The following is a 12,934-nucleotide window of genomic DNA, read 5'->3' on the forward strand; positions in this document are numbered from 1 at the left end:
ACTCGAAAAAAATTGTTTATCAACTATCTGCCAGAGGGAGATCGTGCAAAACCTCTAGCTCTTTTTGATCTGGGTGATCGGTCAAGTAGAAGAGAAAGATTACTCAAGTTTCCATCTCGGTGTCCATTGGAAGGAGAAGCAGGACTTGATTGCAATTTTCTTTCCACTTCATCCAATCTTCTTTTTGCTTCCGCTTCTCTCTTCTTCAAGTGTTCAATCGATTTTTCTAATTGCACAGCAGTTTCCTGTTCCTTTTCAATTTCTCTCAAAGCATACTGAATGACAGCATCATGTGACTGAGAAATTCTGTATTGCTGAACCTCATCAAGGCTAATTCTTTGGGATTTTATGGCTTGAACTTGCTTTTCTTTTTCTTGATGGATTTGCTTCAGTCTCTCTTGATACATGGTTTCATTTCTATTTCTAGCTTGTTGTCTTTCGATTTGTTTTTGCTTTGCAAGTTCTTCTCTTTTAATTCTATTTTCTTCTTTCATCTTTTCACTTAATTGTTTAATTTCGTTTCTTCTGACAGCATTATACTTTACTAATTTCATTTGTTGTTCTTTACGAATGTCTTTAAATAGTTCTAGCTTTTTCTTGAATTCCAAATTCTCAAGCTTTTTTGCTTCTTCAAAGTTTTTAATTTTTTCTTTTGCGTACAAATGTCCATCCTGTGTTTTTAAAGGGTTGTGATGATCAAGAACAAAATGATAATTCATCCACTTACCTTGACAGAAGATACAATCTGATATTTTTCTTCGATTTCCTTGAGTTCCTGTTCCTTTTTTTTCAGAAAGAGGTTATTCGTATTTTGTTTGAGCTTCTTTGTTTCTTCTTGCTTTTGAGTGATAAAATCGTATTGATGCAATTTGGCCCTTGACCTTCTCTCCTCTTCTTCCAAGAATTTTATTCGGTTCAAAAGAGTCTGATACTCGTGTTCGATTTGTTTTTTAGCACTCTTCGTTTGACTCAAAGCAGCTGACATTGAGGGAGATGAAGGGGTTTCCATTGATGAGTTGAAGGTTTTGAACGATGAATTGATGCTTGGATTTTGAAGTGTTGAGTGCAGAGGACTTTTAATAGGACTCAATGCTATTCTGTGAGGCTTTGAAAGATCTCTGGGTTCCGAAATATTGGGATACAAGGAAGAGAGAGCTTTCGCTTGTGATCTATTAGGAGTAGAAAGGAAAGATGAGGAAAAGGTTGTGCCATTATTTTGATTAGGAGCCTTTGGAGTGGTCATATGAACGGATGAATTGTTTGGTGATGTTGTGAGGGTGGATGAATTGAGAAGAGTCATCGCCGAGGATGGAGTATTGTTACTACTAAATCTAATTTTCAAGGATAATTCATCGATACTTGAAGGGTTCAATACTGGCGAGATAAATGGTGAGCCAATAGGAAGAACATGTACCCTTAGGCAGGGACAAAATTCTGCGAACGAGAGTAGCAATGAAGATGAGCCTCTCAATGATGAGTCGTACGAAATATTCAAGCGATTGAAGACCGAAATAATGCTGTTTTTTTTTCTTAATTTGTATTCGTGGTGTGCCTCCACCTCAAGAACCAACATGTTTACTGGAGAGACACATGACGAAGACCAAGCTCTCTCCCTTTCGACAAGAATTGACGTAGAATTATTCGAATTTGTAAATCGCCTTGTGTTTTATTGTAATTCACTGAAAATTCACCTCCATTCAGTTTATGTCATGCTTTCTGAGGAGGAGCGTTATAGCTTTCCTTTCTCTGATTCGCTTGTCATCTGCCAAATCCTTTGTTAATTTCTACGAAAAAAATGTTTAAACTTCTTCGGAGGCTCTCCCACACCAACAATACAGAAGAGGTGGCGGAGGACACGAAGATTAACTGTACTAATCACAATAACAACCGCAACAATACCGAAATTAGCAATGACCGAAAAACATTGTCTCCTTCCAGTTTAGAGTCTGGCCAAACATTGACAGCACCTTCCATCCTTCCAATGTCATTAACAACAAGAGCAGAATCAGAATCCTATTACACTCCTAGGTCTGATAATATGACCAATGACAAAGTAGTAGACACAAAACCATCAATGGTAACATCATTATCCTCTTCAACACCACCCATTGTCCCTCCTCTAAAAGGATTTGAATTATTTGTGTCATCATCTCACAGTAGGAGCAACAACGAAGATAGCGGAGGTGATGATGGTGGTGACATTATGAATCTCATGCTAACAACTTCTCACAACAAGAAGAAGAAGAATAGGAGTCAATCATCATCATCTCAAATTGTCGACTCTCCCACTCGACAACCACCATCATCATCATCACTATTACCCTCTCAACAACATGGCCATCAACAACGACTTCGCATCGCAGATCAACTTTTACGGAGTCCATTTTACGGAGGAGGAAAACATAAAGCGAGTCAACAAGCAGCCAATAATGCAATTTTATTCCTTCAAGATTACTGTCATTCAACTAGTAGTACACTCGTATATACCACACCAATGACGACAATGACCTCACCATCTACAACACATTCACCATCCACAAACACCACCAACACCACCACTTCTCTCCTATCATCATCATCATGGCATCACTCACATCAACTATTAGACCTTCCATTTGGTCAATTATCCATCTTTGATTGGACTCACGATCATTTAATGAAAATATTAAGGAAATTTAAATTTTCAAATCAAGATGAATTATTGAAATATATTGAGAATGAATACATGTGTGGAGTTCACTTGATCAATTGTTTATTGGAATGCTTAACGTATCGAATGGTTGTCACTCTAGCAAATTCACACAAAAGAAGAATTAAACCATTCCATACAATTTCAACGAGTAGTAGTAGTAGTAGTAGTAGTACTGATATTATGAAAAATCAAACAGGTCATTGTAATAATAGTAGTAGTAGTAGTAGTAGTGGTACTGGTAGGAACTCTAGTGAAAGTAGTAGTAGTAGTAGTAATATTCATAATCTTTCATTGAATCGAAGATTGAAGAGTTTTATTATTCGAAAAAAACATTCAACAATTGTTTCTAATGGACTTGATCAAACATTGACTTTGACGACACGACCATCGAATGCAAATGTTCACAACACCATCACCACCACTGCTACCACCACCACTCTGACTACCATTCCCACACTCGTTACTTCCAAAGCTCCTCCATCATTCAATGACGATGATATCATTTCATTGGATGATCTTTTAGATGATTTCAATCATCCAATGAACATGACATCATCACCACTACCTTCTTCATCCAATGTTCAACCAGTTTCACTGCCCACATCTTCTTCTTACTCACATACAAGAAATATGAAATCATCATCACAACATTCACAACTGTCATTACCTGTCATTAAAAGTGACAGTGCATTGGAATTATCCATGTCTAGTAGTAGTACTACTACTACTTTGAATTCTAACACCACCACTTCATCAAATTTAACACCAAGAATATCTGACAGTTCAAGTTCCACTCTTAGTGTTTCTACACCACGTCTTGCAAGTATATTTTCAAGAAGAGCAAATCATACTAATAGCCATAATAATAGTAATAATACTAGTCAACCTGCAATGATGATTGATGTTCAACAGCACAGTCTTACTCCAAGAACAGGTAATACTCCCACTACTACTACTAGTACTTGTAATTATGAAAATTCAAGTGGATCCTTATCAAGAAGAAGAACATTATCAATTTTTACTTTATTCACTCCAAGAGGATCACCATCTTCACTGAATTCAAATAATACGACGACAACAACAACAACTAATAGTAGTCCAACAACCAATTCAATCATTTATTTTCCAAAAAGTATTCAAGATTCCAAATTATTAACACAAATATTACAATATTATCGATGTTTGCAATTTAAATCCATCATTGTTTCATTATTTAAAAATACTGAGAATGGAAAGAACAATAATCATGGAATATTGGAAACTGTACTATCGATGGGTCGATCAGTCAAAATTTCTCACATTCAAAATAATTATACATTTTTAGATTTATCACTTTCTTATTGGCTCTATATTTTTACATTTATCGATTTGACAGATATTGGAAAAAAGAACCTCAACAACAACAACAACAACAACACTCTCTCCAATCTCAAATACTCATGTAAATATTTCAATGCACTCACAAGACATCCCTATTTATTATATCAATATTTAATACATTACATTCCAGTGAATGAAATTGATACATCATCACCTCAGAATACTTATCAACAATATAAATACATGATATTGAAACGAAAGTATGAAAAGACAAGTTTATCCATGGTCATTTCCAAATTAAGAGAATATGATATTGTTAAAATGTCAAACCATTCCAATTCCAGTACTACTAGCACTAATACTTCTACTCATAGATTGACATCACACAATCCAATGACCAGTCCAAGAATAGTTGTCACCACAACTCCCAACACACCCACCACACCCACCACACCTCTCCGTATTGAATCCACAATTCCACTCGATGATGAAATGAAAGATGATGATGATGCATTCATTGAAGGTAGTGCTGGTGGTGGTGGTGGTACTGGTGCTAGTGGTGTACCTTTCTCTTCTTCTTCTGCCTTACAGAAATCATCTTCGAACAATACTCTCTCATCTTTCATTGATAATTCATCATCCAATTCCTCGACACCGACCACTCCTCGAAGTGCACGTGGAGTTCCATCCAATTCGAATCATTATATCAATACGAACAATTATAATATGAACAGTAACAACAGTAACAACAACAATGGTAGTTATAATAGTAGTGCTGTCTCCACCACCACAACACCAAGAACACCAACTCCTTTCGATTCAAATGGATCATATGATTCAAATGACTATACTCCTCATGATGACATGTGGTGGTGGTTCCATGATTATTCAACAACATTCTCATCTCCAAGATTTGTTGGACAATCCTCACTTTGTTCTTTTATTTTTCATTCCATTTTTCAACATTCGTATTATAGAGAACATTTACATTGTATTGATTTTGAACATCAATCTTTGAAGGAATTTATTCAAATGACCTATACGATTGGAGAGAAACAAAGACAGATTCAAAAGAAATTATTATCATTGATTGATCAAGAAATGAGTGCCAAATATTACTATTTTAGAAAGATCACAAATTTGGATAAATTTATGGTGGACAGATCCTACTCGTTGAGTGATCTATTTGGAATTTACTACAACAGAGATTGTAATTATTATATAGTTACTTATGGACATTATTTATTTACATTTCATTGGAAGAATATGGAAACTTATTTAATTCAAATGAGTCATGATCGAAATGTTCAATTTATTCATTCTCAAGTGGATGGATTTAATAGTGATTACATGTGTAGATTTAATAATAGCACATCCATGATGATGAGATCCAAGGTTGATTCAAAACAATCACAACAACAACAACAACAGCAAGCATACTACCATTCGTCACCACATTCTCCTCGTCAGCTACACCACCATCATCATTCTTATAATAGTCATGCTTGCAGAGAAATAGCTCCTGGTTCGAATGTCCATCATCATCCTAATAACCCAAACCAATTGGTTAGCTCCAATTCTCATTCTTCTTCATCATCCTCTCAACCTCACCTTGGTATCATTTCTTTAGAAGGTGAATGGACTGCTCTTTTGAAATATTATAGTCATTCCTTTGAGGCATTTTTTGAAACCAAATACTCCTTACATATCAAGAAGAGTGATCAAGAAGAGAAGGTTGGTTCCCCTCACTATCATCAACACCACCACCACCACCACTATGGGAGTACTGCAGATGGTAATAGTAGTAGTAATGGACGACATCACATGATGACCTATACTGCTCACATTGATACACTCTACGAAACGAATGGTACATCTACTACTACTACAGGCAGCAGAAGCAACAGCAGTAATACCAACACCACCAACACCACCAACACCACCAACACCACCAACACCACCAACACCACCGATAGAAGCAAAGAAGAAGGTCATTGGGATTCCAACTCTCGTGGTGGTCACGTGAATGATGAAGAGTTGAGTCTTCTCAGCAATGGATGGTACAAGTCGACGAACCATCAACAACACAACAAGACAACCACTAATAGTAGGAGTAGTAGCAGGAGTAATAATAATAAGGCTACTACCACTACTACCACTACGACTACTACTGCTCACCACTTGGACATGTGTTTTCCATCTTCTTCCTTTACCGTTAACGATCATTATGATGATTTTTATAGAAGGAGTATGTTGAGTAATGACCCCAATCCTCATGACAATCTCAACAACAAACCTACTTTCAATCCCCATGAATCACTCTCTGATTTGGATCATTTAATTTCCAATTATGGACATGTCAAGATTGAACAAGCAATGAAAAAGCATTCAAAACAAAGAGATAGTCTCTTTCAATTCATTGGTACTAGTTATCATGAATATGATTATAACATGTTGAATTGTAAGGTGAAAATATCTCAAATCAATAATGTCGTATCGATTAATTTTTATAGATCGACACGTGTATTGGATTTTTCTGTTTTAGGACAATTATTTACAATTGGTGAAACACTGAGACAAGTGTATGGTATTGTTTGTGATAGGTTTGGTGTTTGTGGAATTATGATCTTCAAGAGTAGATGTCCATATAAGGAATGAGTGCTGATCGAATGGAATGATGGATTCAATGGACCATTGAACACTTGAGAGAAGAACTGTTCGATCAAAAAATACATTATTTTAAATATCATCTTAGACAGTCACAGCTGTGTGTTAGAACTAACTATTCATCGATTCGTTGGTTGATTGGTGTTGTGTATAGTATATTATACTCCTCACTCACTCACTCACTCACTCACTCGTGTACCAACTAACAAGTAATAGTATTCACTCCTTTCCGAAAACCCATATACTCAACAAAAGACAATCATCCTTCAACTTCTTTGATTCACAACGACAATTCATTAACATGTTGTTATTTCTCCTCACTTCAGTTGCTGCTGACGTTTATCCTTTATCCTCAACAACAACAACAAGACGACGACGACTAGGAAGAAATTCATTCAACGGGTCTCACTCATCACCATCAGTGGTGGTGGTGGTGGTGGTGTTTTTTGTATTTCGACTCTCCTTACTTCTCTTTTTATTACAAACACTCGTTTCGGACCTGGTTCATGCTCAAAACTATCGTGCCTCTCTCAAACTATACAATGGAGAAATCGTAACACTCTCTTCACAGCAGAATTTAGCTATATTTACTCAGCAACAACAAGTGAATCCCAATATTCAATATCAAGTCATGAATGTTGAAAATGGATACTTTCGAAGAAATCAATCCACCAATGTGGAAATTACTCAATTCAATCAAAAGGAGATTGATCAAGGTTTGATTCAATTCGTACATCAAGCAGATCAAGAGAAACCAGTGATTCAACTCGTGTACTATGACACCACCACCACCACCACGAGTGGAGGATCCAAACAAACCTTAAATATGAATGTACAATTCTCCATGTTTAGAAAGAATGCATTTGGTGCACCCACACCTCTCATTCAACATCAATACAAAAATGGTAATATCGTACTACAGATAAGAATATATAAGAAAAATCTAGATGTGAACCAACAAGCTTACTACAATCTTGGAATTTCATCCTCTTCGAACATGGATGGATATGTGTGCACCAATCAGAATATTCTCAAAAATAACTTTAAACTCTATAAGGATGCAGATTATTACCAAATCTATCAAACCTCAATACCTTTGAATGATTTTATTCAACAATCGTCACAACAAGATGGATCCTCAATGACCAATGGTGCTCTTCAATCCTTCTATAATACTATTTATATGACTTACATGTTAGTCACCAATCAAGACGTGTCTCAATGCTACACCGTTTCCTTTAAAAGAAATTTCATTCTTCATGTGGGACTGAGTGTGTCATGTGTGGGCTCTACCTCATTAACCATTATAAATGTTTGTACCAATGAGAAGGACAAGTTAGAAGTCTCATGTGAATTTGAATCACCCAATGATATTGATTGGTGTGATGTGAAGAGTATGGAGAGTAACAAACCTTCCTTCAAAACCACCAAATTTGAGAAAGTTCCAAGTTCCTCTTCTGCTCAGAAGCGTGTCTATCGAATGACCTTTGAATCGGTGGACTCTGCCAAATCCTCTTCTTCTCTATTCAACGGTACTTACTCACTGTATGCAACGAATATCAATCCATCTGTTCCACTCTATTCTCTCAATCTTCAATATCAGATACCTTATGCTTCTTCCTCAACCAATGACATTCCCATGATGGATAGTAAGACCATGATTGGACTCTATATTGATGATAAGGCCATTCTCAATAATGCAATTCGAAGTGGAAGGGATGGGACTCGTACTTCCTTCTCTCCAATGGATACCAGTACTAGTGGTTGTAGTAGTAGTAGTAGTAGTAGTGGTCGTGATAGTACGACATTGACAACAAGAGCCATCAGAAATGCAATGCCCACCACTACTACTACCACCACCACTACTACCACCACAACACTACTTCCTCTCTACAACACTCTTTTCAAAGATAGTGATCGACTCTATGCCAAAGTATCACTCATTGATAGTAATACCATTTCCATTGGATACAATCAATTACTCATTCCTTACAATGCTTACATGTGTTGTATCAAATCATTGGATGGTAGTATGCCACCCTACCATCCATCCTCACCATCCTCTCAACCTGGATGTACTGTGTATGATCCAAGTACCATGTATTATCAGGTACGATTAATTCAAGATGGAAATGTATTAAGTGATCCACTCTTAGATGTCAAGTATTACAATGCAGCATCTATTGGAGGATATGGTAATAATAATAATTATGGACTATCCTTTAAATTATCATCACTCAGGTCCCCCAGTGCCAATGAGGAATCAACCACCACAAAGGTCCCAATGAGTGCCTCGAATCCCTCTCGAAAATGTTTTCTCCATATTGAGAGTACTGTCAAAACCTTTGATTCTTCACTTCCAGGACAATCCTATGATCCTTCACTACAAATTCTTTATGATTTAGTTTCATCAACTAGTTCTCAGGCATCAGGTAATGTTCGAACCTTATCGTACGGTGAATCAAATAGTCGTACGACTGTTAAACCTCGAGCCAATCCATTTCCACTCAATTCCATGGATGTTTCCTTTCAGACGTTTATTGTTCAACCTTCAAGTGGTGTTCAACTTGTTGCAAAAATGGTTCAACAAGTGAATCATGTCAACCATGTGGATCGTGTCAAAAGTTCATCACCTCTCAGAATCATGATACTTGTGGTGATTTTCATGATAATATTGTCATCTCTTGTGTGTTGAGAGTGAGTGTTGATCAGAACAATCAACCAGAAGCTCTTCATGTGAGCACCTTATTAAAAGAAATTGTTCAACACTGAGTGTCGTGATTGTTCAATGGCGCCAAATTTTTTGGGCAGTAGTTCTTCCCACTGACCTGTCAAATGTCTTAAAACCCAACACAAAAAAAAATGATGATTTTATCAACTCAAATTCATCCTGGCGTGATCATACTTTCCATCATACTTTCCATCATCCTCATGATGATGTCTGTACATGCCTCTGAAATTTCAACCTCTTCTTCACCCATCATGATGGATTCCATTCAAATGGCCACACCCCTTCCAACAACGACCATAAATTCCTTCTTGTCATCACAATCATCCTTTTCATCTCAACAACAACTCTTAGATTCCATTCCATCCTCTCTCTATACTCTTTACATTTACAATGCATCATCATCTTCAATAACATCTTTTTATTCTCTTCAAGTCAATCCCATCTCGATTGGTGATGCCAAAAACATTGCTTGTCTCTCATGCACATCACAAGCAAATATTGTCTATCTTGTCATTAATTCAATGGGAGTATCCTTTCAATATGAAGCAAAATCATCCAATAATTGTCCACTTGAAATATTGAGAAATTTCAATCCAAACAATTACACCGATTCCGATGGATTTCATTTACCAAAGATTCCCTATTCACCACAATACACAGTGAGTAATTTGATGAATGTGACCACCACCACTTCAAGTTCTTCTTCTCAACCACAATACACCACTCTTTATGGTTATTTATATCGACACAATTCATTGGTACATGATGGTGCAGTTTGTATGATCATTGAAAGTGATAACAGTAGTAGTAGTAGTAGTAGTAGTAGTAATGGTGGTGGTGGTGATGTGACATCACAAGTCAAGACTATTTATTTGAATATGGCAAAGAATGGACCATGTCCAAAGGTGTCATCAAGTGGTGCCAATGTCAACTCTTGTAAATTATCATCGGATACCAAATATGTGGTGGAACAAACACTAGTGATTCGAAAAAAGTGAGATCTATGAATGAGATTTCATCTTCTTGGGATGTCTTCATTCTGTATGATATTTAAATAATATTTACAGATATAATGATATCATATAATATTAAAAATTTTAATAATAATAAAAACAATATAATCACAACATCATATTACCAATCTAAGGATCTTGCTCCCAAGGACTCCAAAGTTGGAGAATTTTCAGAATAAAATTGAGAGAACCATCTTCGAAATTGTGCAATAGGTCCATCATTTCGAACCAATACAGGTTGTTTCAAATATGTCTTATTATTCCAAATAGGAATATCTTGTTCAACAAAAGATGTCATCATGATTAAAAACCATTTAGCAAACCATCTTGGAATGAACCATGGACAATAAATGACATGTTCGACATGTTGATGCAATGGACCTACTGGAGTCACTGTTTGAATTAAATCGAAACTGCCAACTGGTGTTGAAAATTCAAACATGACAATTCCAGGTCCATATTGACCTCCATTGACATCCACCACACTGAATGGAATGTTAAATAAATCATTAAATGTTGAAACATGTTGCACTTGGAAATAGGCAATATGATCTTGATGTTCGAGAGTGGATTTTTGCCATTTAGCACCCCAAATGTTCCAAACCCATCCAAAGGTGTATTTCATTTCTCTGTGAACGACATTGACTGAATTTATGATGATTGTTGTCGTCATAAATTGAAAGAAGGATTCTTTTGTGGGACAAAAAAAATTAATTAAACGAGTACTTACGGCTATCATGGATGAATAGTATGTGTTATCATTCATGTTTCATTCGTGGCCATGAATGTGATGTCCATTCATTGTGTGATTCTGTTACTGATAGTACTACTACTAGTCCTACTTACTGTGGTGCATCCTAATGTTTCAAAGGTTTGCATCACATGAAAATAGTATTATATCAATACTTACAGGTCCATTCTCAGGAATTTCTTGAATATGACAATAGATGTGATGTGCAATCTTTCCATGAGTTTTCAAATTAGGTCTCACCGATGGTATTTCCCAATGTGGTTCTCTTCCCTCTGCATCAAACCACAAATAAATTTGATCATTCTTTTCTTGTAAGAGATAACTCTTGGTGTGAGCTTGAGATGGAATTTTTAAAGGATGACTATTCTGTTGTTGTTGTTGACCATTACTACTACTATTACTATTACTACAACTACTATTACTATCACTACTAGTATTTCTGTCATTCTCCATCAATTCCGATGAAGAGGAAATCACTCCTCTTGTGGCAACATCCACCACTCCATCTCGATGTTCACAATATTCCACCTTCTTACAATCTTCAAAACTATCATCTCTCACTTGTAAATTCTCCACTAATTTTCCATTCTTTTTAATCATTGGCATTGAGATTGGAATGTTACCAAGTGAAATACAATGACCATTCTCACCCTTAAATGACCAATGATGAAATGGACATGTCAAACATTCACCCTGAACAGTTCCACCCACTGTTAAATTAGCACCCAAATGAGTACAATAAGCATCTAAGGCATAAGCTTTGTGAGATTTCTCTCCTCGATACAATGCCAATTCCAATCCTAACATTTGTATGTATTTGACTTGACCTGGTTTCAATTCCCATGAATTACACACTTTGAACCAACCATTGGGATAGACAGGTGGCACTTGTCCCAATCGTTTTCTGAGACGAGAAGCTGATGCTGTCATGGAGTGGTGATGGTTGTGAGAAGATGATGATGAGGATATTAACATTGGTTCCATATCAATCACTCGATTCAATGGCTCAAAAAAGATTTCTCGTACCTTGTGGAATACTTTCCGGAGAAAAAGTGTCAGAGTGAGAATGAATATTAAAAGAAGAACAAGTTCCATGACATTCACTTCACTGTAGAGTTCTGTGATGAATAATACAGTGGATGGAGTTGTGAGAATGTTGGACCACCACCATGATGGTGAGGAGGAGGAGGAGGGTGTAGATTCAAGTGGATCATAGGAATGTCGTTGATCTAAAGAACCACCCTGAAACACATGTGACAAGAGTTTGACAGTCGTTGGGATGAAATTGGAAAGAGTGACAAGTACTGCTGTAGAGTTGGTAGAGTTGGTGGTATGACGGATGTTCATGAGTGTGCGTGTGGTCTGTGTGTGTTGTGTGGTCAACCCAATATATATAAAGTGTTGGATCGGTTCAACCGTGAGTGTGGTAGTGCCAAAAAGTTGAGAAAGTTGGTTGTTGTTTTTTTTTTAAACGATGAATTATTCTCTTGTGATGTGCGCTGCACAATCGAAACATATTGATGATTTCAGAGGAAGTCCGAATGTCTTTTTTTCATGGCATGAGGAATTGCGAGCGTGTCTTTATTTGTCCTTATTTGTGATCACACCTAATTGTTACCTAATAATTATTACATGAGATGACAACAATTTGTCCTTATTTGAAGATATCATTGATAAAGTAGGTGGTAGCGACGAATTAATGTAGTCCAAGTGGAAGCGATCGTCCAAGTGATGATGATGGTGATGTTGAGGGAGGGTGG

At 36.5% G+C, this 12,934-nt stretch overlaps 5 protein-coding genes across 5 annotated transcripts; 3 read left to right on the top strand and 2 right to left on the bottom strand.

Annotated features, from left to right (window-relative positions):
- Nucleotides 1-23: 23 nt before the first annotated feature.
- Nucleotides 24-1,573, bottom strand: FDP41_003187 (uncharacterized protein; the record flags this gene model as incomplete). Its single annotated transcript, XM_044706463.1, has 2 exons — nucleotides 24-671; nucleotides 728-1,573. 2 exons carry the CDS (start codon nucleotides 1,571-1,573, stop codon nucleotides 24-26), a joined length of 1,494 nt encoding a protein of 497 aa, XP_044562578.1.
- Nucleotides 1,574-1,795: 222 nt separating this feature from the next.
- FDP41_003188 (uncharacterized protein) lies at nucleotides 1,796-6,670 on the top strand (the record flags this gene model as incomplete). Its single annotated transcript, XM_044706464.1, has 1 exon — nucleotides 1,796-6,670. The coding sequence occupies one exon, from the start codon at nucleotides 1,796-1,798 to the stop codon at nucleotides 6,668-6,670; it is 4,875 nt and encodes a 1,624-aa protein (XP_044562579.1).
- Nucleotides 6,671-6,980: 310 nt separating this feature from the next.
- Nucleotides 6,981-9,374, top strand: FDP41_003189 (uncharacterized protein; the record flags this gene model as incomplete). The annotated part of the gene is made up of 1 exon (XM_044706465.1): nucleotides 6,981-9,374. The coding sequence occupies one exon, from the start codon at nucleotides 6,981-6,983 to the stop codon at nucleotides 9,372-9,374; it is 2,394 nt and encodes a 797-aa protein (XP_044562580.1).
- A 167-nt stretch (nucleotides 9,375-9,541) lies between these two features.
- On the top strand, nucleotides 9,542-10,408 carry FDP41_003190 (uncharacterized protein; the record flags this gene model as incomplete). Its single annotated transcript, XM_044706467.1, has 1 exon — nucleotides 9,542-10,408. One exon carries the CDS (start codon nucleotides 9,542-9,544, stop codon nucleotides 10,406-10,408), a length of 867 nt encoding a protein of 288 aa, XP_044562581.1.
- Nucleotides 10,409-10,544: 136 nt separating this feature from the next.
- Nucleotides 10,545-12,521, bottom strand: FDP41_003191 (uncharacterized protein; the record flags this gene model as incomplete). The annotated part of the gene is made up of 3 exons (XM_044706468.1): nucleotides 10,545-11,052; nucleotides 11,270-11,280; nucleotides 11,334-12,521. The coding sequence occupies 3 exons, from the start codon at nucleotides 12,519-12,521 to the stop codon at nucleotides 10,545-10,547; spliced, it is 1,707 nt and encodes a 568-aa protein (XP_044562582.1).
- Nucleotides 12,522-12,934: the final 413 nt, after the last annotated feature.

Source organism: Naegleria fowleri (genome assembly GCF_008403515.1).
Source record: "Naegleria fowleri strain ATCC 30894 chromosome Unknown tig33, whole genome shotgun sequence".
NCBI classification, from domain to species: Eukaryota; Heterolobosea; class Eutetramitea; order Acrasida; family Naegleriidae; genus Naegleria; species Naegleria fowleri.